We start from the raw sequence: 26,665 nt of genomic DNA, 5'->3' as shown, positions 1-26,665 counted from the left end.
TAATTAAAATGAGTGGACGAACCTTAAAGAAAAATATTTACGACCTTATACTTAAAGTATGGAATAGTGAGCAGATCCCAGATGACTGGTTGGAAAGAATAATTTGCCCTGTATTTAAGAAAGGTGATCATAAAGACTAAGAATTATAGACCAATAACTTTGTTAAATGTAATCTATAAAACATATGCTATCTTATTGTACAACAGACTAAATGAGTTTGTAGAACATCAAATTGGTGAATACCAAATGGGCTTCAGATCTAACCGATCAACCATAGACAATATTTACATGATGCGACAGATATATGAAAAATGTCATGAATTTAATATTGAGCTACATAATGTGTTCATAGATTATACCCATGCCTTTGATTCTATTTAAAGATCATTAGTTCCTGAATGCCTATTACACTTTAATGTTCCAGTAAAACTAGTAAACCTGATCCAAATTACACTCCAGAATACTAGGGCCAAAGTGAAAATTAATAATGATCTTACTGATCAGTTTGAAGTAAAATCTGGAGTGAAACAAGGTGACCCTTTGTCAGCACTTCTATTCAGTATCATAATGGATGTGATAATATCCAAACTTGAAATAAGAGGTAATATCTCTACAAGATTAAAACAGCTATCTGCCTATGCTGATGATATATTAATAATGGCAACAACAAAGCAAGCCATGCTAGACACATTCATAATGTTGAAAAATGAGGCAATAAAATATGGTCTAATAGTAAATGAAAGTAAAACAAAATATATGAAATGTGGGAGGAAATCAAATAAAGAGAATAAACTAATAATAGACGCAATGAGTATTGATAATGTTGAATCTTTTAAATACTTAGGCTCAATTGTGAATACCAATAATTCAATAGAAGAAGAAATAAGAGAGAGGATTATAACAGAAAACAAAGCTTTTCATGCAAATAAAAAATTATTACAAAATAATCTATTCTCAAAAAAATCAAAACTTAACTTATATTGGACAATCATTAGACCAGTGACAACATATGCCTGTGAAACATGGGTCCTGAAAGATAGCTTAATACAAAAATTACTAATATTTGAAAGGAGAATATTAAGAAAAATTTTTGGCGCCTCCAAATTGAGCGATGGCTCTTGGAGAATAAAAAGAAATGACGAGTTAGACCAGTTGATTAAGCATAAGAATATAATTCGATTCATAAAAGCCCAAAGATTAAGCTAGTTAGGTCATATCGAATGATTGTCTAATGAGAGAACACTCAAAAAGATATATAAATGGAAACCATTTGTTAAGAGGCCAGTAGGTAGACATAGAGTTAGATGGGAAGATGATGTTAGAAATGATATTAGAATAATGAAGATCTCAAATTGGAAGAAGGATGCCCAGGATAGAATTAAATGGAAGAAAATTGTTGAGCAGGCTAAAACTCATAAAGAGTTGTAGCGCCAAATAATAAGAAGAAATATGATAAACTGCCGACATATCCCTGAAGACTTTGCATTTATTCACATTGGGATTTAGCCGGGCCCCGTGGCAAAGTGGTTAGCACATAGCGTTACGATGCCATAGCTCCTGGGTTCGAATCACAGGCTGGACATGGGTGTTCTTTGTGTTCCTTTATCAATTTAATCATATCATCACTCATCCTCATTGTCGCAATTAGCCAAAAGAGTCACAAAATCAACTTAAATAAAGCAAATCAATCACATCGAGATTTCAAATTTAAAGAACGGATGGGGGCCTCGCATTCTAATCTCGCCCAGGGCCTTGCGATATGTTGCTACGCCACTGAACATATTATTATTATTTATTAAAGTATGGAGCGCACAAATTATACATCATAAACAATAAGTGAAATATGATCTATCTCCCATTGTTAAAAGTAATTAATTATTATAATCTCGGTATGACTTACAGTGTTCTGGTCCCTTAACCTTTGACGTTAATCCTACAATCAAGCTGAGAAATGCCAGAAGTATTTATCAGAAGAACCAATCTTCTTGACAACAACTTTATTCTTCCTCAACCTTTGAGTTTCTGTGAAGATGCAGGAATTTAAATTCTTGTTACATGTCTATATTGAAATTATATGTATGCAATGCCTGTACTTTACAGAGTATGTGGATACCTGTTCGTGGCATTTTTTCTGCAGGACAAAAATCCCACAGATTTTGCATGAGATTCAAATCTGTGTAAATAGCAAGCCACTCAAGATGCAAGTGTGTTGCAGAATGTTGGTCATGCCACTAAGAGACAATGCAAGTTCACTGCACATGACAATTGTCATCCTGGAAGACAGGAGTATACATGTGGTGTACATTGCAGAAATCCTGGCTAAAAGCTTCCTCTTTCCCTGGGGATTCCACTCCAATTCAGCCATATTTTATTTTCCTGATCTCCTCCAGAGATAAGCATTTTATATTCTCTCTAGGCATGGGTCATTTTAATGTTTCTTAGGCATTTACAAGAGCTGATCAACAATGAGTGAGACTGATTTTTTTGCACAGCATCCTGTATCATTACATGTTTGTAATGTGCATATTGGACAAGAGTGGGGTTTCATACATAATACCCAGAGATGGCAGCACCATCAGACCCTTTGTTTTCCAGCAATGCTCTTTGTCCTATGCACTTCGTGCATTTCGCATAACACACAATGGAGGTGATGCAGAATGAGCAGTATGCAACAATCAACCTCTGCTGTCGTTTAAAGCTGTGATGGTGAAAAGGTGATGCTTTTCTGGAATCAGTTATCACCAGTGATGATGGGGAAAAAGCCAGCACAATATGGATATCTGCAGGGTATCCAACCCCGGAAAAGGCAAAAGTTGTTCCATCTGTAGGTCAGGTGATGGCAATCACTTTATTTGACTGTAAGGGAATGGTGTACCTGCATGAAGTTTCCCTGCACACTATCATTACAGCCCAATACTACATGTCAATGTTGGTGACACAGAGGAGGCACACTGCAAAGAAACTATCACAACCTCATCGGAATCAGTGATGACTTCATCATGACAATGCACGACCTCATGTGGCAAATCACCCCATGGCATATTTGGCAAAACTCAACATCACCTGTGTACCACATCCCCCTTACAGCTCCAACCTAGCCCTCTATGACTTTTTTTTATGTTCCCTGCACTCAAGTCAAAGCTACAGGGCTATAGTTTTGCAGACTCTTAAGCTATGCTGAAGAACTGTGAAGCGATTCTCAATGATCTCACAAAGAATGGCTTTGATCAGCCCTCGTATTAATGAGTGTTTCCAGCTGTTCCTGTGTTGCTTGATTTAGCAAGTTTGACTTCCATGCAGTAAAACCGATGTTACCTTACCATTCGAATATCCTTAGTTATTTCTTCCCAGCTACTGTGATGGCCACATAAAGGACTGAGTCTAACATTTCACATATTTCCAGTCTCGGTATTCCTTATTTTTATCTTCATATCAGTCAGTCTCTCCTTGGGTCATTCCATGCCAAATCATACAGCCACTTAACCATCTCAGATTTTCTTCAATTTTGCTACATTTGTTTGTCACATGATTCTTACAAAAAATGCAGGCGTTTAATATTCTGAAACATTTGATTTAGAAGATACACATATTTCCATCAGCTTTGCTCTCTTTACATCTTTCGCTATCTGTACTAATAACAATGTCCTACGGTGCTTAACTTTTGAATGGCCCTGTATATTTGTTTTAATTTTTTATTTCCTCCCCGATGACGCAATGCTAGCATTGCTGTCTTGTAAACAAGGGGTCCCAGGTTCGATACCTGGTGGAGGCACATAGTTTTTCGGATCCCACTTTAAACTGTCCAGTCCCAATTAGCCTTATTGTGCACAAAGTAGACCTAAACCACCAAATCAATCAATTTTGTCAACTAACATCATTCATTATAAACAAAACAAGTAAAATATTGCAACAAAAGTAAGTCAAACAAGAGTACAAACAAAAAATTTGGTGCCACATTAGAAGCTGAGTGTTCTTTTTTCACTTGCCATGGGGAAAGTGGAGTTAACAAAGTGTAGTCTTCTTTCTCCACTATGGATTTTGGCCTTGTTAATATACACATATTAAGCTATAACTGTAGCAATTATCATCCATTTTCATATTGGGGCTCGTGGTGAAAAAAAAAGCCTGAAATTTTTGAATATTTTGTCTCCAGCCCTAAAGAGAATTTCTGGGTGTTAAAAAATTCATAAAACTGTGTTTCCAAGCAAGTTTGATTATTTACTAGCTGATTTACTGGCATTGCCCAGGTATTTATTTATCCCAATCTTATATTAGACAGGAAAATAATGAATTCTAACTATAGTGTAAAATGTAACTAATTTTAAACGTGATCATGAATGTCACAAATTAGCTTAGCGACTCCAAAAACTATGGATTTCACACTAATCTAGGTCATTTGTGGCATTTTATTTTTCACCCCTTCTCACCCCCATGCACATAGGTGATGATCTTGGAGTTGAATCGCATTGGGAGTGTCATGAAAACTATGGATTCCATTCGCAACACAGCCTGAATGTTAGACAACCTGAGAAACACTATCGTTGTGCAGATTGCAGAGTCACGGATGTCTGTTTGTGCGGAATTTAATATCGGTGGTTCTCTATTATTTTTACATGTCATCCCTTCCCACCCCACCCCTAGGGGTGCCAGGGGTGTCTTACCCCCACAGTATTTATTTCTAGGTTGCAAGTGATACGTGTACCAGGTTTGGTTGAAATCGCTCCAGGCATTCGAGAGTTATTGCTGAACAAACATACATACATACATATATATAGAGAGATTAAGACAAATGGAAATTTTCGACATATTCTAACAACCAACTGAGCACCAATGAGGTTTTGAAATAATACAGGGTGGCGTATATTGTATCTAGCAACTTCAAATGACAACGGAAAGACGGTGAGTGCTTGTAGTAACTATGGTTATGAAATAAAAACACAGGCATTTAATACAGTGTACAATATGGACAATACAGACATCAGTGCACCTTGAAAATAACGTCCCCTAAAAGCCCTCCTCCTGCTTGGAAGCACTGTTCGAGGCGATGCGGGAAGGCTTTCATAATGTGCATTTCAACATGTGCTGTGGAATAGCATGTATTTCACGGCGACTGATGGTTCACAACGTTACCTGTAGCTCTCCACGGTCTAACTCACATCAGATTGCTGTGTCTTTCTGAAACAGGTGTGATCTTCATTGTTCCGCTGCAGTGCCTGGTGCCTGTTTGAATGAAGGCTTCCACAGCCACCATCCGCGTCTGCACCAGCCAATGCTCCATGCTTACTAATTGCCTGACTCAACTTTCCACAGGTGTAGGTATGCCACACATGCGCATGTGCATTCTGGCAGGGTTGGCAACTCAAACTGGTAGATACAATATGTGTCACCCTGCAAGTGCATGATTCCATTTTTTGTCAAATGAGTGTTTCCTTACACGTGTAAGTGCAAACCTTACACCCCTGAAAACCAAATGTCCAAGAATATTAAAAAATTGCATTTTGTGTAAGGACCACATGAAGAACAAATACAGCAAATTTAAGGGTATCCGAGATTGTGGGCTGCATTTTTAACTTTTCTGTATGATTAAATATGGAATGACCTCTGCCTTAAAACTATCCAGTGAAGATATTGAGTGGATTTTTTTTTAATTTTGCAAATTTGGGTCTTCCTGATTTTTGTCATTAATTCTCATTTACTTAATTCCATTTATCTTGTGGGTCTTGTGGCATTCTTCTTTTACTTCTATTGGATATCTGTTGCAAGACATCAGTGACATCTGTGTTTTCTTCTATGCCTATTTCACTGCGTGCCTTTATTCCGTCCTGTTGCTTTCCTCACAACTCTATCCAATACCATCAACTTTGCCTTACTTTTACTAATGTCGTCACTTTAAATGGTTTGGCAACACTGAAGCACCCATTCTTATGACTAAGCTTAGCAAGGCAAATAATGGCTGCTGGTTGTTTTCAGTTACCTGTCGAGCCTCCCAGAGGGCAAATCGGTAACATCATCGTATTGTAATAAAGGGGTCCTGGTTTGATACCTCACGGAGACACATAGTAGTTCATACCCCACTTTAAACTGTAGATCAAGTCATGATTAGCCAATCTGTGCATTAAGTTCACAATAGAGTGCTGCATGGAGGCTATTTTGCTCGATCGTCTCACAGTTTGCATGGATGATGCTGGATGGCTTACGGAATAGACTGTTTCTTCGCTCAAGCAAATAACACTCGAACAGGCAAACTATTGGTATACGCTCAAAGCGTATATATAAGAACTGCAGAGCTGCAGAACCACCATATTTTTTATCAAAATAATTTACTTAGGAAATTAGTTATTTTGTATTTCACGAAGCAAGAGATTTTCCTCCTTAGATATTCGATCATTGGTTGTACGCACCAGGCTACCTACCCAGCTGCCTCTCTTGCTTTGTTTTCGTCTTTGAGTGCTGGAAACGCCGGGTCGCTTTCCTCTCCGTGTATATGAGGGTTTCCCGCACTTTAGCCTGTTCCCATTGCTTTGCATAGAGTGGCGTTGAGCTGCATGGCTTGCAGAACGAAGAATGGTTGCCAACCACTGGGAAAGCAAAATTTATATTTTAGGTGCGAAATAAAATAATTTCTCCCACCTACTTTTACTATCCACATTCATCGTCGTGATCAACTCAATAGGTAGAAAAGCAAGGTAAATTTACGAAACTAGAAACTAGACGTACTGCCGATTTGTTTATTTTATTCGGTCATTGTTCAGGCGACGCAATACTAATTCCAGAAAGAACGATATTGTTCTGGGGTTGGCACTGCTGATTCGAAAGCCATGACAAACAACCCTCTGTCCGAGCCTCTCCCCTCCTGCTGAGTAGGTCATTCATTTGTGAAAAATGGAAACTTTTTTCGTTTACGAGAGCAGAGTATTCGAGTCCAAAGCCGAGGGTAGTGAGACGCGTTTATGAATTTTGTGTCTTTTCTGTGCGAATATTTGGATATAAATGCGTGTGCATGTATTGTTTGAATGTTTTGTGTATGTGGATTTGTAAATAGTGTGTGTTGTGATCCGTCGAATGGAGTTCATTTACAAACGATAAGGTATGTTTGTATGATACTTTTTTAAAAAAATTAATTTCTCTTAATCAAAATGGCTTCTTTCTTCCTCTGACTGCATGATCACGTACTTCTGATGTGCATATACCTTACAACCAAAATTCGTACTTTAAGTTGTTTTTTGTGCAGAACCACTAAATACTTTTCTCACGAGCCGCCACTGGCTCAAAGCCCAGTCGTTCACGTACATTCGTAATTTGTCTGTGGTAGTGAGCCTTCAAATATGCTTTGGTAAGTAAAAGACACAGTGAAATTGAAACTGAAATGAACACAGTAATCATCTCCATGTTAAAATATAGTTTAGTCTTTCTTACCACTACATAGCAATATATGAAAATGAATAGATGATTATGGGCTGAAACTACCAGCACGAACTTTACACATATTTGTACGATTATTGTCACATTGAAATGATATTTGATATTCTATATATTCGAGCGAATCAAGCTCGAGCGTGGGAGTTCGAGTTTGAACGAGCAAAAGTGGTCCAATGCAGTACTCTAGTTCAAAACTTCAAACTTCAGTTGCTTGTCAGTACTAGCAGTCGCTCGCTGAAACTCAATTGAGGTGATTTGAAAGAGGACAAAGAAATATTAAAGCTAAATTTTAAGTTAATTTACTCACCTTTTTTAATTTTAAAGAATCTAGAGAATATAAAGCCAACTCCAGGCTGTTTCACTTCTGGACTCAGTGGTGCAAACTCTGTTAGTTTGGTTGGAGATTCCAGATTTCTGCTCATCTTTTATTTTTTCCGCTTTCTGCAGTTTTTGACACATTAACCAAACTAAAAACAAGAAAAAATTGACAATCACCAGTTATTTTATTTGCAAAAGAAACTATATTTTTTTCAATGTTACAGTGGTAACAATGTAATTTTTGTCGAGCAACCCACAAAGGGTTAAGGAACATGCTCCATTCATGACCTGTCTCCGACAATATTTTTTTGTGCTCCAGTAAATTTTCAAAACTAGAATCGAATCATAAATGTTTAGGGATAAAATGAAACAAGAAAACAAAGAAGATGGCAGTAGACAATATAAAGCAGAAGTTGTCCAATAGTTTGACACAGCTTAATGGTAAAATTTCAGGTAATATTAATGATCAAATATTCATTAGTCTGGATCTTAATTCACAATACCTTCTCTTTTATTTTACTTACACCGTGTGCTATTTTAAATGAATTTCTAAATGTGAGGTTTCTTTCTAGACAGCCCATTAGCGTAATTTACTAAGCATACATTGGTTGCAGTGGTAGCTTAACAACCTTATCACATGGGATTATATAGCTGTTGCCAAAAAAAAAAAAAGTTTATTGCCAATTTTAGATGTTATCTCCAGAGCTGAAAAGAAATTCAATTTTAAACATCAATGGGGTGGATAGCTATTTACTATGTTAATTGGTGATTTGTTGTTAGACATTTGAGGGGGGGGGATTGGCAAATGTTTAGACCTCGACAGGCGATATCTCAATTTTTAGGTACCAAAGAGAGAAAGGAAGGGGGCTATTAGCTTTTACTCTTCATCAACAAAGATAACTTCTATTAACTATAGGAATAACGGTACTATTATCGTATGAGGGAAACACCTACGAATCATATATTTCGGACTTCTTTACATTGCTAACGTGTTATTTTCGAATGTGGAACATTTCCTAAATTGAAATAATGTATATCAATGTCTATTTCTTAGATTTATTCACCTTAAAATATCTACTTTCATGTCCAGATTTGAAATTATGCTAATACGTCGCAAACCATTGACGTTAGCCCCACAAACCATTGGCGTTAGCCCTACAAACCATTGATGTTAGCCCCAAAAACCATTCACGTTAGCCCCAAAAAACATTTTCCGTAAGGTTAGGTTAGGTTAGGTTAGGCAAGCATAGTTAAAAAAAAATTAAAAATACTCGATACGTCATGTTCTAGTGAAAACACGGCGAGGCTGAAACACTGGCTACGGGGTTGCATCATCTTAACACATGGAACATTGCACTCTCGTGCAGAAAGCAAATGGCGAGAGCAGAAACAGCATGTCGGACAGAGATTTTCGCAGACAACAACACACATTCACATTAAAATGGATCAAATCTACATTCAGGAACTTCCACAACGCTAAAGAAAATGATTTCCATAAGTACTTTCTCCTGTAAATTTGAAGGAATCCGTTTCCCTCATACGATAATGTTACCGGAATAACTTCTGGTTAATTGATTTTTTTTTGTTTGTTTGTTTGTTTAGCCGGCCTCCATGGTGGAGTGGTCCGTCTATCTCACTATGAAGCTTGGTCAGACATGTATGTATGATATTATGATGTGGATAATATTATGACATGGATGTATGATATAAAAATACCAACCTTGATGTATCATTGTGTTCATCGCATCACCAATATCATCCTCATTGTTGAAATTAACCGAAGAGGTAGAAAAGTGTCATAAAATTATCAAAATAGAAAGCAATAGATTTATTGTTAGTTGTATGAACATTTAGACAGGTGATCATTAGCAAAATATGCCACAAAAACTTAAAATAGGCACTAAATTTAGGCAAAAAAATTACAGCCATTACAAAAGCAATTCTTAATACTATCCAACTGACAACGAAGAAACACAAAGAAAACACAATGCATAAAGTTATCAATTCTTACTGGACTATTATGTCAAAAATAACAATAATTCATGTTCTAAAGTATTAACAATACCACTACCATTATTTTCTACGGATCAAGTTCCTTTTGTTTTATTGCGATTTCATCATGCTACAAATGAAATTTTTACATGGTTCAATTTTGATGTACGTTTGTTCACACATACTGCGGAGTTTTAGCGATTACTGAAGGTTTTGTTCAATATATGCTTTTGTGGTTAGGTTAGGCAGGTTAGGTTTGGTTCCCTTAGCATTAAAATAAAGTCCCTAAATGCATTCTACTAAAGTTCCGATTTACTTCTACATTCATTCCCATGCTTCTACAATATTTACTGTCGCTTGTCGATGGAGAATATCTTGTCCATGAGAAGTGCGTAAGGTAATTTTCAAGGTTTCTTTTTCAACATAAATGACTTTTTTCGAGTCCAAACAGTGCTCATTACTTTAAGGAAGGTTCAAATTTCATGTGACAATGATTTCCAAAATTCTACGATAATTAGTCTTTGTGCTAGGAGAAATCATAAAAGAATCGGAACCGTTACCGATGAACTAGTGAAATGGTGATGGACAAACAAAATGATCCATGAGGACTACGGTTTGTACCTAGAACCTCTTCTTTCATAACACATCACACTGCTTTCTCTGTCATGGATGCTGGCTTGGATTTTCATCAACTTAAATGTAACCTACACAAAATGTTACCCTCACAAATTAAAATATTTATGAATATACATGGATTTATCACAAGGTGGTGATTTATCTATTTTACCAAATTTTAAATTGTGCATGTTTATGATTAAACAAAATTGAAAATTAACAAAATTGAAACAAACGGCAAAAGTAAAAATAAAAATATCAGAGATTTATATAAAGGTGTAAATTAATTTAGAAAGGGGTGGCAACCTAAAGTAAACTTGATAAAAGATAAAGACGGTGATTTTCTAGCTGACCCAAGCGATATTCTAAATAGATGGAAGAACTACTTTAATGAACTTTTAAATGTCCATGTAGGAGATAAATCAGAAGTAAATGAAGTACACACAGCAGAACCTTTAGTTCCAGAACCTAACTTGACTGAAGTTAAAGATGCTATTAAAAGGCTAAAGAATAACAAAGCACCTGGCATTGATTTAATACCAGCTGAGTTAATTAAATATGGTGGAAATTGGTTAATATGTCAAATTCATAAATTAATTTGTTTAATATGGAATAAAGAAGAAATCCCTCAACAGTGGAAAGAATCCATAATTGTTCCTGTGTTTAAAAAAGGTGATAAAATGAACTGCAGTAATTACCGTGGAATTTCTCTACTCTCAATAACATACAAAATATTGTCTAACATTCTGTTAACAAGACTAACACCATATGCTAATGAAATTATAGTTGATTATCAATGTGGATTTCAACGTAACAGAGCAACTACAGATCAAATTTTTCACATCAGACAGACACTTGAAAAAAGTGGGAATATAATCAAAATGTCCATCAGCTATTCATTGATTTCAAAAAAGCTTATGATTCGGTCAAAAGTAGGGTGACCAGACACTCTTTTTAAGAATATTATACTATTTTAGAGGTACATATACTCTATATTCTTTTCAATTTGCAAAAATCCCCAAATATACTCTTTTCCTTGCTATTTAATTTCATTCATTATTTTACGCGTAAAAATGCCGTAAAATCCACAGAACGGAAAACGTCAAGATGTCAACAAACTGAAGTATTTACTCCTTGACTCAAGAATTTCCTATGAACATTTTCAAGTGTCATTTTCGTATTCCATCAATAAGCAAAACATATTTCAAATTCATTGGAATTTAATGATAATGATTAGGTCTGAGCCGATACCACTTTGAACCGACACCGATACTTGAAAATTGCAATAATTAAAATTTGTTCAAAATATTGATCAATATTGGTGTGTAAATATTCTCCTCCAATCATATGCATCAACATACCAAGAAATTTGCTTTAGAATATTCAAGAATTGCATCAGAATATTAGAATAGATATAATGTAGTCACAAAATATAGTTTTTTTGTGCAAAATTAGTGTAAAATAAAAAGGAAGTTTTAATTTTGCATAATTTCCAGGATAATTAGACTGTCAAGAAGTCGCGCGGGATTTTTGCGCACCTTCAACCTATAGACTATACTCTTTTTGGTCAACAGATATCTGGTCACCCTAGTCAAAAGAGATAAATTATATAATATATTAGTAGAGTTTCGAATACCTAAGAAGCTTGATAGTATGATAAAAGTAAGCACCAGTGAAACAGAAAGTAAAATTCGTATGGGTATTAATATGTCTGACAAATTTACAATTCATGATGGGTTAAAACAAGATGATGCATTATCTCCATTGCTATTTAATTTTGCCTTAGAATATGCTGTAAGGAAGGTAAAAGAAACTAAACAAGGACTAAAATTAAATGGTGTGACTCAGTTGTTAGCATATGCAGATGATGTAGACTTACTGGGGGATGATGTGAATACAATTAAGAATAATGCTAAAATATTTTTCAAAACTGCTAAAGAGATAGGTTTGGAAGTTAACAAAGAGAAAACTAAATATATGCTTACAGGCCAAAACCAAGAGTTAGGTAATAATCAAAATCTAATTATTGATAACAACTCGATTGAACCAGTTTCCGAATTCAAATACTTAGGAGTAATATTAACAAATGAAAATGATATTAAAGAGGAAATAAAAAGTAGGCTTAATTCAGGAAATGCATGTTACTTTTCTCTTCATAAACTTTTGTCTTCTCGTTTAATATCTAAGAAACTAAAAGTTAAAATATACAAAACAGTAATTTTGCCTGTAGTATTATATGGATGTGAAACTTGGTCCCTTACATTGAAAGAAGAACATAAATTGAGAGTATTTGAAAATAAGATAATTAGGAAAATATTTGGACCTAAAAGGGATGAGGAGACAGGTGAGTGGAAAAGGTTACATAATTTAGAACTACATAATTTATATTCATGTCCAGATATTATTAGAATAATTAAATCAAGAAGACTTAGGTGGGCAGACCATATGGCACGAATGGGCGAGGAAAGAGGAGTTTACAGGATTCTTGTTGGGAAACCTGATGGTAAGAAACCTGTAGGAAGGCCAAGACAAAGATGGAGGGACAACGTTGAGATGGACCTAAAGGAAATCGGTAGGGATGGAAAAGAGTATATAGATCTTGCTCAAGATAGGGACAGATGGAAGGCCTGTGTTGCTGCAGCCATGAACCTTCGGGTTTAAGAAGGCTAGAGAGTTAGTTAGTTTAGTTAGTATGTTTATGATCTACAAAGGTACCCTTGACCCTCTGTACCCCTTCAAGAAAGTGAAATATTTTGCATCGATTATGAAGATTTTGTAATGTTGTCAGTAATATTTAGGTCTCGGAAATATGTCATTGTGAAGTAAAGTACATCTGTTATCTTAGCATGTTACCTTACCATGAACAAAAACAGGCCGAAGGCTTTGCGCAAGTGAATGTAGCATCCAACATGACATTACACAACAGTTCATATAATTTTATATCATTAGGTATGGGAGTTCCTTCGAGTGTGCATGCAAACTGTTTTTACTAATAAAAAGGGGCGAAAGTAATGGCAGGTTTTTACTTATGTGGGCCATACTTTGGGATCAAATCTACATTATTTGTGTTTCTCGCATGCTGGAACCAATTTTATGTTATGTAAAACACCAAAATCTGTTGATTAAAAGAAAATCAACATAAATCTCGAGGGGGGTACAGTGGGTCAACAGCTCCTCTACAACCTGGCCTGACCTGCTACACCAATCTGTGCATTCTTTAGTTACGTCGGTGTGCATTTATTTTCGTGTAGGCGACAAATACTTTTTTCTGCACACTGTGGAGTTAGAAAAATATCGCAAAGTGCTGATGCTTGTAATATGTCACATGGCATAGGTGTGAAGGGGTGTTAAGTTTCTAAATGCTGTCATTGTTAGGTTAGGCCAGCTGGACACTGGATCCAACACGACACAATGCGGCAAGTCATTTTGTTGCAAACCGACTCGAAGAAGGTTTGACATGAGGCTGTTATGAGCAGCCGCACACTGGATGAAACATTTGACTCGAGTCATGTTGTGACAAAACACTGAATGTCTGGGGAATTTGGTATCGCAAGGAGCAGCTTGCGACAAAACTATCTGTGCACGTGCGAATCCATTCAATTCAGCCACCGACATCTAATTACAGGCCAAAATTTCCAAACTGGGGAACAGCATCATGGCGGCAATATTGTTATTTATTTGCAAATTAAACATGATTATATTCGGACACATGAGACCATGAAACAGAAAATCTGGATGACCAAAATGCAAAAGTCACATCTTTAACATCTTATTTACATCTAGCCACAGTAGAGAATATTCACTTCTTCATGCTATGTTCCGGTATACAAGAAGTATGTGCTTGATGATATACATTACGTGAAACAAATATAATGTACATCAATAGAATTTTACGACTTTGTTCACATCATGTAAAATGATACATTGGTAAAAATGTACTATCCTTCGGACACCTCTAATTTTTTCGTTTCGTCAATTTTTGACATTCGTACTTAAGTATCTGCTTCGCGGAACATTCCTGAAGGTGTATCAACGTTGTTTTGATTAAATTTGAACTGTTTCCTAACCTAACCACGCGGCAATGGTTCACGGGGCTAGCGCCAATGGTTTGCAATTATTTCCAATTTTTAGATCCTGATACTAACACGACACCAAATTTTAACTATGTTTCCTAACCTAACATAACTAACCTATCCACGAGCCAATGGTTCGTGGGGCTAGCTATTCTCCGTCGGAGAATTAATTTTCAACGAACAACATGAATTTCAGCTATGAAACATTCCCACATCACACAAAACACCTTCCCGATGTTAGAAAATGGTACAGGAACTTATTACGGTAAGTAGTTTCTTCTGTAAAAATAAATAAATGTGTCCAAAGGATAGTAAACAAGTACCAATACATTAATTCTACAAATAATCATACAGTGATGCATTGATTCTATGTATCGTTAACCTGCTTCCCAAATTATAAAAGACAGACCTAGACCTATTATATACATGGACGAAATCTGCCATCACATTTTAGCTAACACAATGATTCATGGTGTCGCTTTGTGAATCGTCATGTCACTTTATGACTCACGTGTCGCTTTGTGGTTTGTCGTGTCATGGCGGATCCAGTGTGCAGCTGGCCTTCGTATTAAAGTTACTTCTGTATATACTTCCCATCACCTAATCACATAATTTCTAGTTTTCAACACTTTCTGCAATTCTCACTACCTGGTGACAGTAGTAATTTAACTGGCAAGAATTTACAATACTGGACCTCTTCAGCAACATTGCCAATGAATATAATCAATTTTGATAAAATACAACATTATGGTACGATTTAGGTAATTGCTTTCGCTGATGTTATTCTCAGCACCTGGTGGAAATAGCCCTATATGCTATTATCACCATCTGGTGAAAATAGTCGCAGCCTAAATGTAATTACAAAACTCACAAACAACTGTTACTTTATATAAAGATACTGTCATATCTGAATGGGTAAGTGTCCACTGGGAATTTAACCTACATCCCTCGATTATAAAGTAATACCATTGGTCATTGAGCTTTAATGATTCTTGTATAATTTTTATTAATTAATTAATAAAGGGTTTATGAGTCGTAGTCTCAGTAATAATTGGTACAAATCTGTGATTTGAGCCACAAATTTCTGAACATTGTCCAAAAACTGAACCACTCTTATGCTAGGGAGTTTGTTTTGTTGCAGGCTTCTTTACCCTCTTCACCATCGCTTTTCAATTCCTGAAAATACTGCTAATCGTTTCATGTTAATTTACCGGTATCAGTTCATTATATCGGAGACACTTTAAAATCGGATATTTTGTGTTTCGTATGGTTCGTACTTAGCAATTGTGTATTGCGGAACATATTTGAAGGTGCCATTAAGGTTTTCATATGATTAGAAACATTTTTTGGTATAATTTAACAATACAGGGAATTTCTCCAATTTGTTTGAAATTTCGGATACTTACTAATTTGGGTCTCCTAATCACGAATCTGCACTTAAAATTTGGCGCTCCCGTATAGAAATTCCTGAATTATGGCTAGCCCCATGGACCATTGGTGCTAGCCCCACGAACCATTGGCGCGTGGTTAGGTTAGGTTAGGAAACATAGTTAAATTTTAGGGTCGTAGTAATATCAGGAATATACACTACCGACAAAAAGTTTAAGACCACCATGAAAAATGGCCAAAAAATCAGTATGGAGTGTTGTATGGAACCAACGGTTCCTGTCCAAGGAAGACTTGACGATGATACACATGGAAAATGCAATGTAGTCTAGTTTGAACCTCGCAAGATGCGAAGCCAATGTTTTGCCGAATGTGTAGCACGTGGTTGGCAAAATGGAAAGTGACAAAAACGTTGCTGAAGCTGACAACATTGCAGCTGTGTGCGTGAAACCGGTCAGTACGGTAGCCATCCTCATACGCATCCTTATCAGTGGCCCAGGGTCAGTTGCTGTTCATGCAGGCGACATTGCGAGCCCATTATTGTGTGTGAGGTGTGCAAGGTAAGTGGAGCTGTGTGAAATGGCCCGTCATCGTGGGGAACAGGCGATTTCGGTTGAAAAGCATGCTGTGATATGTGCACTGAAAAGTTAAGGTTATTCGGAACGCGAAATAGCAAGAAAACTGAATATTTCCAAGACTGGTGTTCATTGTGCATTGGACAGACACCGTAAAACCAACAGTAGTGGAAGAGCTCGTGTAACGTCTGCAGCTGACGATAGACATATTACAGTAACTAGCAAACGGAACAGGTGCCTAACAGCACCAGTCATTGCTGCTTTTCTGAATAACAGCAGAGTGACGCTTGTGTCTGTGTCAATGGTGAAGAATAGGTTGCGTGAAGAAGGGCTGCATGGCAGAGTAGCTGCTAGAGGTTAAGACATGTGAACAAGACGAAACGATTGGCCTTGGCTAAAATGCACCAAGGATGGACTGTGGATAACTGGAAACGGGTACTCTGGACCGACGAATCCAAATATGAATTATTTGGCAGCAATAGGCGAACCTTTGTGCGTCGAAAGTCGGCGAGAGAATGAAAGAAGAGTGTCTTGTTCCCACAGTGAAACATGGGGGTGGAAGTGTAATGGTGAGGATGTTTTGCCGGAAAAGAGATGTGGGACCTTCATGAAATTCAGGGAACATTGGTAAAAGAAGGGTATCATCAGATATTGGTGCACCATGCCATCCCCTCTGGTCGTCGTCTTGTTGCTAATGGGTTTATTTTTCAACAAGATAATGATCCCAAACATACATCCAAATTGTGTACGCAGTATTTGGAACACAAGGCAACAGAAGGGGCATTAGTTCTCATGACGTGGCCACCACAGTCTGCTGATCTTTCACCAATTGAACTGCTATGGGACCAAATCGATAGGGACATCTGGAAGAAGTTACCCAGCAACACTCAACAGCTACGGGAATTCATCAACGAAGCCTGGCGTAACATTCAACCATCCTATCTGGAAAAACTATTGGAGCGCATGCAACATGTTTCCACTGCTGTCATTAAGGCCCATGGCGGACATATTGATGAAAGCAAAATATGAGGTGACATTAGTATGTATAGTGGATGTACCTATGTTTGTACATTGCCAAGCAGATTCTTACATCTGTTTCTTGTACATTAATTACGAAATACATTCATTTCTACTGATTTTTGGCACTTTTTCCTGGTGGTCTTAAACTTTTTGTCGGTAGTGTATATATATTTCGTTCTTTAAGTATTCGAAACGGAAAATCGGGGTGTAAGGGGTGACCTTCCACGTAGGCGCCCAAAAGTCAACCTCACTTCCACGTAGTGCACCCTGGACTAAAGACTAACGAGGCTCTGGCGACTGGCACTATGGCCAGTATAATTTTGTGTGTGTTGTCCTGTTTGTTGTCCTTGTGTGTGCTGAGTGCCCGTTTACGGCCTCAGCTTTTAACAGAAGTCAGAACATTTTAACATTTTTAATTATGCAACGCTAGAGTTGTTATTTGTAACGATAAGGGGCTGGACCCCGTATAATGCGACGGGTGCAAAATAGCCTTAGTGCTGACGCACCCACAATTTTAAATTCTAATTCAAATTCAAATTCAAACGGAAAATCTTGCGATAAATAATGATCAATTGTGCATTGTCGGTTGCGATGGCTGAACCTCTTATTTTGCAAGTTTGACACGTGAGCGCCAAATTTTAACTTCTGATTCGTGATTAGGAGCCCTAATTTAGTGAGTATGCCGAATTTCAAACAAAATGGAGAGATATCCGGTATTGTAAAATCGCTCCCATTTTTTACACTAAAATAAGCAATTTACGGAACGCACGTCATGGTGCGAGCCCCACAAACCATTCACGGATAGCCCCAAAAACCATTTGGGATCGTATAACCATACACGAATAGCCCCATGGACCATTCACAGAAGGTTAGGTTAGGCAAACAGTTCAAAAACGGCGTGGTTACGTTTTCGCTAAAATTGAAGCAACGGGAATTGATTTCCGGCTGAAATAGATTGAAAGATGAAAGAAAATACCTCGAAGAACTTCGACAATGCTACAGAAACTGATTTGCGTAAGTAGTTTCTCCTGTAAATTTGAATAAAAGTGTCTCCGATATAACGAACTGTTACCAATTAACCTAACGTAAAAGGTTTACACTGCTTTTTACTTTAATTATTTGAACATAAAAATATGAACTGAAAATCTACAGCATACATTAAACAGGAGTGCATTGGCATGTAAATGCTGTCAGAAAGCAGGTGAAAAAATAATAGGCCTAAATTATTACCTTACATAAACAGGCTTCAAGATGCTTTTAAGCTTTCAGCTATTTTACAATCTAACTTTAAACAATTTGAAAATAATATATTTTCATTCTGGACAGCGAAGTTTTTATACATAACATATGAACGTCCTCCCACAGAGCACAGACCTGACCTGTGGCACAGACGATCTGCTCTGCTGCCGAAGTCACGTGACTCATCAGCTGTAAATACATAAACATTGTTCTTTTTCTTCTTTTCTGTATGGGATGATAATGTACTTTAATTTTATATTTAAACATTGCTATTAAAATTCCAACACAAAATAATCATGTTTCAGTGGATCATATTATTCTGATAAAATTACCATCTTATCATTCTCCAGTGGCGTACTCCAGGAGGGTTAGTGAGGGTCATTCATAACCCTTAACCCCGTTTGGACCAGTATTCATACAAAAAAAACATCAATGGCAGAGAAAGATGGCAAAATGAGAACTGGCTACTATAAAAGCCCATGTAGTCATCCTCTTTCGAAAATCCTGGGCACGCCACTGTACCCGGGGACGGCGCTACAGGGGGCTAAAAGAGCTGAATCCCTCATAATTGAGCTCAGCCCCTCTCTAGCCCTTCCCCAGATTTTTATAGTTTCGCAGAAACACTTGGACCGAAAGCAAGAAAAACTAGTAGTTTTCTTACGCAATATTTTCCAGCCTCCCCGATGGCTCAGCGCCCAGCGGTAGCGTCGTCCAGGCGCGTCGTCTGATAATGTTCGCATGAACATGTGAACACTCATGTATATGTATTAAATTACGTACATATTAAATACACACACATATATGTATTCGAACAAATACTTTGTTTGATGTACGAGTCTTTTCTAGATAGTTGGAAACACCGGTAACACTGACTCCCACAGTGTTCCACGGAGGGCGTTGAACACAATGGACATTTCCATTACTTTTTTTTAAAAATATTTTTGAAATCTACAAATAACCCCTGCAATTTCCCACGTTCATGTGGGTTCGTTTTTAGGTAAAAAATCGAGTTTCTAATTTTCGAGTCGAGCGTTGCGCGCAAAACACACCTGCGCCATGTTGTGACGTCGTCGTTCGGCTCGTTCTGTCGTCTGCACTTCACGTTGATGAATGATAAGCTACAAGAACAATGACATCAGTCTGTGAAAGCTATGTAAAAGTGCAAGTTCCTAAAAATACTGTTCTATTTGATTACATTGAAGTGCATTACCATGGGCGTAGCCAGAAATTTTTGTACGGATGTGGGGTTCAGGATCTGATAAAAGTTAAGACATTAAAATTATAATAATGGTTATGATTGTTATTGCACATCAATAACTATTATAAACTAATAAAATTAAAAGTTTTTATTTCTATAATAATTTTATTACATCCTTCCTTGGGCAGGCTGTTCTATTCGGTCCACCAGATGAGCGAATATGTAGCGCAACTATTTATTTATTTATTATTATTTTTTTACATGTCAAATACAGTTAGTGTACGGATTGCAAAGTACTGTATTTTGTTATTTACATTCACACGCCTTGTTCAAGAAAAAAATAAGTTAGGAGTAAATTTTGGTCATATAGTGCGACCTCTCACATAAGAAATCTCATTTTTGGAATTTTGAAAAGTTGAACCACCTATTCCTTGGATTAAATAATAAAAATATGGATCCTGCATTTTTCACTAAACTTTTCGATCTCGCGCATTTCTTTACTTTGATTATTCTGTTGGAATCATGGGCGTCGAAAGGAGGGGAGTCAGACCCCCCCCCCCCTTTGGAAATTGGCATCGTTCATTTCAAGTAGAAAAGAGAAGAAAGCTTGTTATTTTTATTGTTAATAGGAGAAATAAAGATCATTTAGTTAGTATTTGAATAGAATATAGCGACAGTAGAAAGTGTGTTAGATCAAAAAAATTAAAGGAAAATATAAGAGCAGGTTGTATCTCCATGTTCTACCATTTAATCCAAGAAATAAATAGTTCCACAGTTTTCAATATTCCAAAAAAATATAGTTTTATGGGAGAGGTCACGACATAAACCTTATGAGTAAAATTTTCTCATACCTTTTACAGCCTTTTCGCGATTGATGTATGCAAAAGTTAATAACAAATGCAATAACTGTGAATTTTAGTACACTGAGTGAAATGTGAACAAAAATGTATGAAATAACTTTGTAGTAGATACTTACTTATCTGTTTATTTTTATTAGTATATAATATTTATCACTGTAAAATAACAATTTTATTCTACATTCAAGTTTCATCATTTCCCGAGCTCCAGTCAAAAATTCTAGCAACGCCCATGGTTGGAATAATATCTAACTGAAATTTATTTCTGTTATTATTATTTACAATAAAAATAATATACCTTCTGTTTTTTGTAACTTGAAATGAACGATGCCAACTTCTAAGAGCTGGCCAACGCACCGGTTCGAACCCCCGCCCTTCCCAACGCTCATTTGCAATACATACATTCATTTTCAGCTATGCAACAAAAAAGAAAAAAGCCGCTGGTTTATACCGTCGTGCAAAAATACACTGACATTTTTCTTCAGATAAACTTATTGCACTGCAGTAATACCAGTACTACTAATAATAACTGAAAATTAGGAATGATTGCTACTGAGAAAAATCTTTCAACAGAATAATATTAAATGATCGTGAATAAGCTGTCGATGAAAGTAAACACCATGTCAAATTTCCCTCGCAAAACTTAACTCGCTGCTTTCGCTCCTCTTACCTCTGGTCCATCCAATATCAGTTGTGCAAAATATGAAACTACCGTGAATGCATCTGCACATGTTAGATTGCCGGAATTGGCTTTTGTAATTACATCTCTCGCATGTCATAGAGTGCACCACTCCACACATATCTTTGCCGTTGCGCACATAACAATTTTCGTTTCGTCTCCCTCTCTCTCTTAAGCCCGCATCACACGGAACTGGATTTCCAGTAGGTATGCCCTAGTTGGCGCAAGACTGGCTACCAATTTGCTAGTTTTTGCCTCACACGATACTTATCAGCGTACTTGTCGATAGACTTTTGTTCCCATACGAGGGAAGTTGTAATGGCGGCCGCGTGAGAAGTAAACAATTTATCACTACACATTTTTAAAAGCCGATAACTATTCAACCGAGAGGAATAACGTTTCGTATAAAACGTTATTAGGTAAAAAAAACAATGGGGCTGCTTAAATACATACTTTGCAACGTTTACTGTACACGTATGGAAGAATATTTTAATTGTTTCAAATGTAAACACCATGCACTCGGCATAGATGATGTAACTCAACGCGCCTTTCATGCTTTATACGTTATACATTGCTGAAGTAACACTCGGAAACCACAGACAAAAGCGCTCCTTTGCACACTAACAGATCAACTGGGGGAAGCAGACGGCTTTTCGGGTAACTGGGGCGACACTAGAACTGCCGTGGCAGGCGGACAAAACTCGAATTCCAGGATTTGCGAGAATCTCTGAATTTGCGTGAATATCGGGAATTATGAATTATGATGTACCTGTTCAGTGTGCCCTGTATTGGCAAAAAGGGAAATATGGCAACTCTTACCATGGTGTATGTGGAAGTATTTTTTCGTGTAGAATGTTTCTCGTGCTATTTGTTTTTGCCTTAAAATGTAGCTACTTTAGGAACTCATTGAAAACAAAATATTATTCTTATTACTTTTCACGACATTCTAATTAGTTAATAAAAATTAATTCATTAGTGCAAAATATAAAATATTGGCGTATTTCTTTGAACGAAACGAAAAAGGAAGCTCAAAGCAGACGAACGGTGGTTCCCAGATTGCTGTGCGTTGTCATGGTAACGGCATGACGAAAGCATGTGACGTCACGGTCCCGGCGCTACTAGCGCTGCAGCGACGGGCGGAAGAAGCACGCTAGCAGACGACAAATGATTTCCACGGGAGGTATAGGAACATTCCCATCTGTAAAACCTATATCTAATCTGTGAGCTAGTGTTCAGCTTCCGTGGTGCCGTGGGGATCGTTTATTTTCGCGCGTGGTCGGAAATACTCGGCTTCAGACAGTAGAGGGCATGATACTAAGAGACCATGGTAGAGCATGGGGTGGGAACCATGATGCGTTGGGGGTAGGTGACGTCAACAAACGTCCAGCCACGGTGAAAGAATTTCTTCAGTGTTACTTTTGGAAACGTTGATTTCGGGAGAAAGAAGTGTTCTTATTATGTTAATATAAATAACACTGATTAACAAAAAAAAAAAAATCGGCGGATATCTTGGTATCCAACATGCGTTCTAAGACAATTGAAACATGCTGATTCAAAATATGCAAACCATTTGTCTGTAACACCCACCATTCTTGAGATATACGACATCAACCATTTATATGTGTTTAACATTGTATCAAGGCAAACAACTCACAGACGTAGGTTTCACCAGAGCACTTATTGCTACATGGAGTACTAGTGAACATGGCATTAGCTAAGAAAATAGTGCAAATGCATCACACGACACATATTCTATATAGTAACATCTAGTTGTAGGTATAATACACATATAAAATACATAGATATAGAATATACTTCCTTAATTTGAGGTGTGTTTGGTTTGAATTTCTTGGCTGTAGAGTTGCGTTTATGCTGAGCATTTGGCATGTCGCGCTGAAGCATCCAACAGTAATCCGCCAACATTGCTGCACTCCATCGACCCTGATAGCGTGACTCCATCACCAAGATATCCTGATGAAAACGTTCACCATGTTTGTCGCTGACTGAACCTAGGTTCTCGGGGAAGAAGTCAAGATGTGTGTCAAGGAGATGTATTTTGAGGGACTTGTTGCAAGCCAGCTGTCTGTACGCACTAGTGCACTTCTGCACAACATTCACATAGTCAGCAGATTTATAATTTCCAAGGAAATTGGCTACGACTGACTTGAATGCCACCCATGCGTCTCTTTCAGTGCCACCCAGTAAGTCCTGGAAGTGACTGTCAGCAATGACCTTCCTTATTTGTGGACCTATGAAAACGCCTTCTTTCACTTTCGCATAACTCAACTCCGGAAACTTGTTGCACAGGTACCGAAAAGCATCTGAGTCGTTGTCTAGTGTCTTCATAAAATTCTTCATGAGCCCCAGCTTCAAATGAAGCGGTGGCATGATAACTTTTTCACGCTCAACCAACGGCACACGAAGGACGTTTTTACTTCATGACTGCATTCTATCTCTGATCAGCCAATTCTTGTTTATGTAGTGGTGCTTTCTATCTCTGCTATCCCACTCGCAGATGAAGCAGCATCACTTCTTCGCCTTCCTTATCCAACCGCGCAAGTTGCATGCACATAAAAAACAGATGAACTGTGGTGACCACGACTTACCACTATCCACCTTCAAATCAAAGTATACGAGTTTCATATGCTTTCTTCAGAAACGGTGTAAAAAAAACTTCCGATGGGATTTGTCTGTTAGATAGCCGCACACGTAGCAAAACAGATCTGGTGAATTTATGCAACCTCTGGACGCCATAATCCACTGTCACTCAAAATAAAAAAGAATCAAATGAAAGTATAGTAATGCGATCTTGTAAATATTTCGAAGTATTACATTAAGTATAACTGTTTTCACAAACGACGAAAAAAAGTTTCGGTGTTGCATGAAAAATAACGAAAAACGACGAAACATGTTTCGACGAACGGTATTCCATGAAAAATATATTTTTTTCGATATCTTCAAAACCTGACGTGATAGAGCAAAACGGTTTTTAGATTTGAAATCAGCATGAAAAACTGCATTAGAAAACATAAACATCATGTCAGATATCTACGGCTTGTTTATCAGTGTAATTTAAATAGCCCAAAAGCGCAGTAAGTAGGAGGGAACAGCCTGTTCCATGAAGGGAACGCCACTGAATTCCTCCCATTGTCACGCTAAACTGTCAGATACGAGAAGTAAAAATAATGCAATGTTCGAAAGAAAACGAGGCAACCCGGTGTGGCGAACGGTGCGCCAATGGCCGCCGCTATTGCATTACCCATTATTGCTACTCACATCTGTCGTTAGTATGAGAACTCTTATACACTCAGGGCTTGCTGGGTGAAAATATGGGAAACTCGATTATGAAACATTGCATAACTATTTATTTAAATAAAGGCTCGTTGAACATACTTTAGTCAAAACTTGCTTACTATTGTCATAATTTACAAAGTCCAATTTACAATAAAAGTTCCTTTGCATAAATCTACACTCGTTTACAATGGCATAATGAGAAATTTTGCATAAACCAAAATTAATACAATTCTTAAAGAATTTAGTATTATTAAAATTTGCCCTTTATTAATTCTAAAGTTTCCCTACTTTGGCGCTACTAACCTTTAATCAGGTGCCAATGACATTGATACTAACATTTACTTATCCTGATTATAGTCATGGCCCTCGTTAAACACTTTTTCTCTCTCAGAGCGAGGAGTAGGGGTGTATATATATATATAAACCAAAAGTGAAACGTTCTGGCACTTTTACACTCAGTATATACATACTGGTACGAACATACGTTCGGGTGCCTTCCCACGGTACGCGGGGATCGAACCAGTCGGTATGACAGAGTACCTCCTCACAGCACGAAGCCGGGATCGAAACTGGTTCGTTTACCTACCGCTGAGTTATAGACTTGGGGACGAGCCAACTGAGGCTGGGGTCGAACCAATTTTCGGATACCTCTCCTCAGTCTTAACCGGGTTCAGACCAGGCTGTTAGTGCTGGAGGTGGATCTCTCAACCTAAGCTGAGGAGCCAGCCCTCGATGTGCTCCAGTCAGTGTCCACAAACCAACTGATACTAGGACCACACTTTTTTTTTTTTTTTTTTGGATTTGACGTCAGGATTTGTGTATCCCATCATATTGTTTATTTAACATTAACTGGAATCGACAATAATTTACAATACTGTTACAATAATTACTTTTCTTTACATCAATATTTTACAAAAACTAACGCAACTGTCGCGTTTGTACAATTTACAATGTTCCCAGAAAATCCCCAAAATCTACTCACTACTACATATATATGGACATTCACAATCACAATCATTTCATTAACTTGATTGTCATTTCATTTATCTGGTTTATATAAACAGTCATGGACGGGGAAGTGAAACCCTCTCTACTCTGGGTTTTATTTGACCTATAGCTTGCACTAATGGGTTTGGATGCATCGTAATCCGCCTCCACAGGTTATCCCGGGCAATATGTAGTAAATCTTCAATCCTGGGCTGGTCCATGTCTTCGTGGAGTTGTTGTATACGTGTCGCTAACAGGTATTGTCCAATGTATCTGAGTGCTCTGTTTTGTACATATTGCAATTTCTGTAAATGTGTTTTAGCGGCCTGTAACCATGTAGGGCCGGCATATAATAATATAGGTCTAATCATCATTTGATACAGATGGAGTCTTGTTTCAATTGACAACGCTGGTAATCTTAGTAGAGGCATGAGGTATCCTGTTCTTTGTTTTGCCCTTCTTGCCACCTCATCTAGATGTGGGCCAAAAGTCAGTCTTGTATCAAGGCTTATTCCTAGGTACTTTATCTTATTGACCGTAGGGACTGGCGTCTGGAATATTTGGAGTTTGATTTACTCCCTAGCTCCACTCGATGCAAAAACTATGGTGTTGCTTTTTGTTGGATTTATTTTTATTTTCCATTTCAGAGTCCATTTTATTAATTCTGGCACATACTTGTTAATTCGTTTTTCGCAAGTGGACAGTAATTTTGCATGTACTAATAATGCAGTATCATCTGCATATGTTGCTAGTAATCCTTCTTTCGGATATGGAATATCTGCCGTATATAATGAGTATAACGTAGGGGAAAGGACAGAGCCTTGAGGCACCCCTGCTTCAATAGATCTGGAAGTAGATTTCTGCCCTTGCACTGTTACTATAAACTTTCTGTTTTGCAGATAATTCATCATAACTTTTAAGTAGCACTGAGGTAGCGGAAGTTGTTGTAATTTGAGCATTAGTCCACCGTGCCATACTCTATCAAATGCTTGCTGCACGTCCAGAAATAGACC

At 37.4% G+C, this 26,665-nt stretch overlaps 1 protein-coding gene across 1 annotated transcript in view; it reads right to left on the bottom strand.

Annotated features, from left to right (window-relative positions):
* The window catches only part of fab1 (1-phosphatidylinositol 3-phosphate 5-kinase fab1), a 106,341-nt gene extending 87,570 nt beyond the window's left edge, over positions 1 to 18,771 (bottom strand). Inside the window, exons 1-2 of the mRNA XM_083113235.1 lie at positions 18,629 to 18,771; positions 7,727 to 7,886 (exon numbers count right to left, since the gene is read on the bottom strand). Coding sequence (XP_082969361.1) covers positions 7,727 to 7,841 — 115 coding nt within the window. The 5' untranslated portion in view covers positions 7,842 to 7,886; positions 18,629 to 18,771. The remainder of the gene's footprint in view (positions 1 to 7,726; positions 7,887 to 18,628) is intronic.
* Between the last annotated feature and the right edge of the window lie 7,894 nt (positions 18,772 to 26,665).

The sequence above is a fragment of the Lepisma saccharinum genome, chromosome 27 (genome assembly GCF_977018435.1).
Source record: "Lepisma saccharinum chromosome 27, izLepSacc3.1, whole genome shotgun sequence".
Taxonomy (NCBI): Eukaryota; Metazoa; Arthropoda; class Insecta; order Zygentoma; family Lepismatidae; genus Lepisma; species Lepisma saccharinum.
This window is presented reverse-complemented; position numbering and strand designations above follow the sequence as displayed.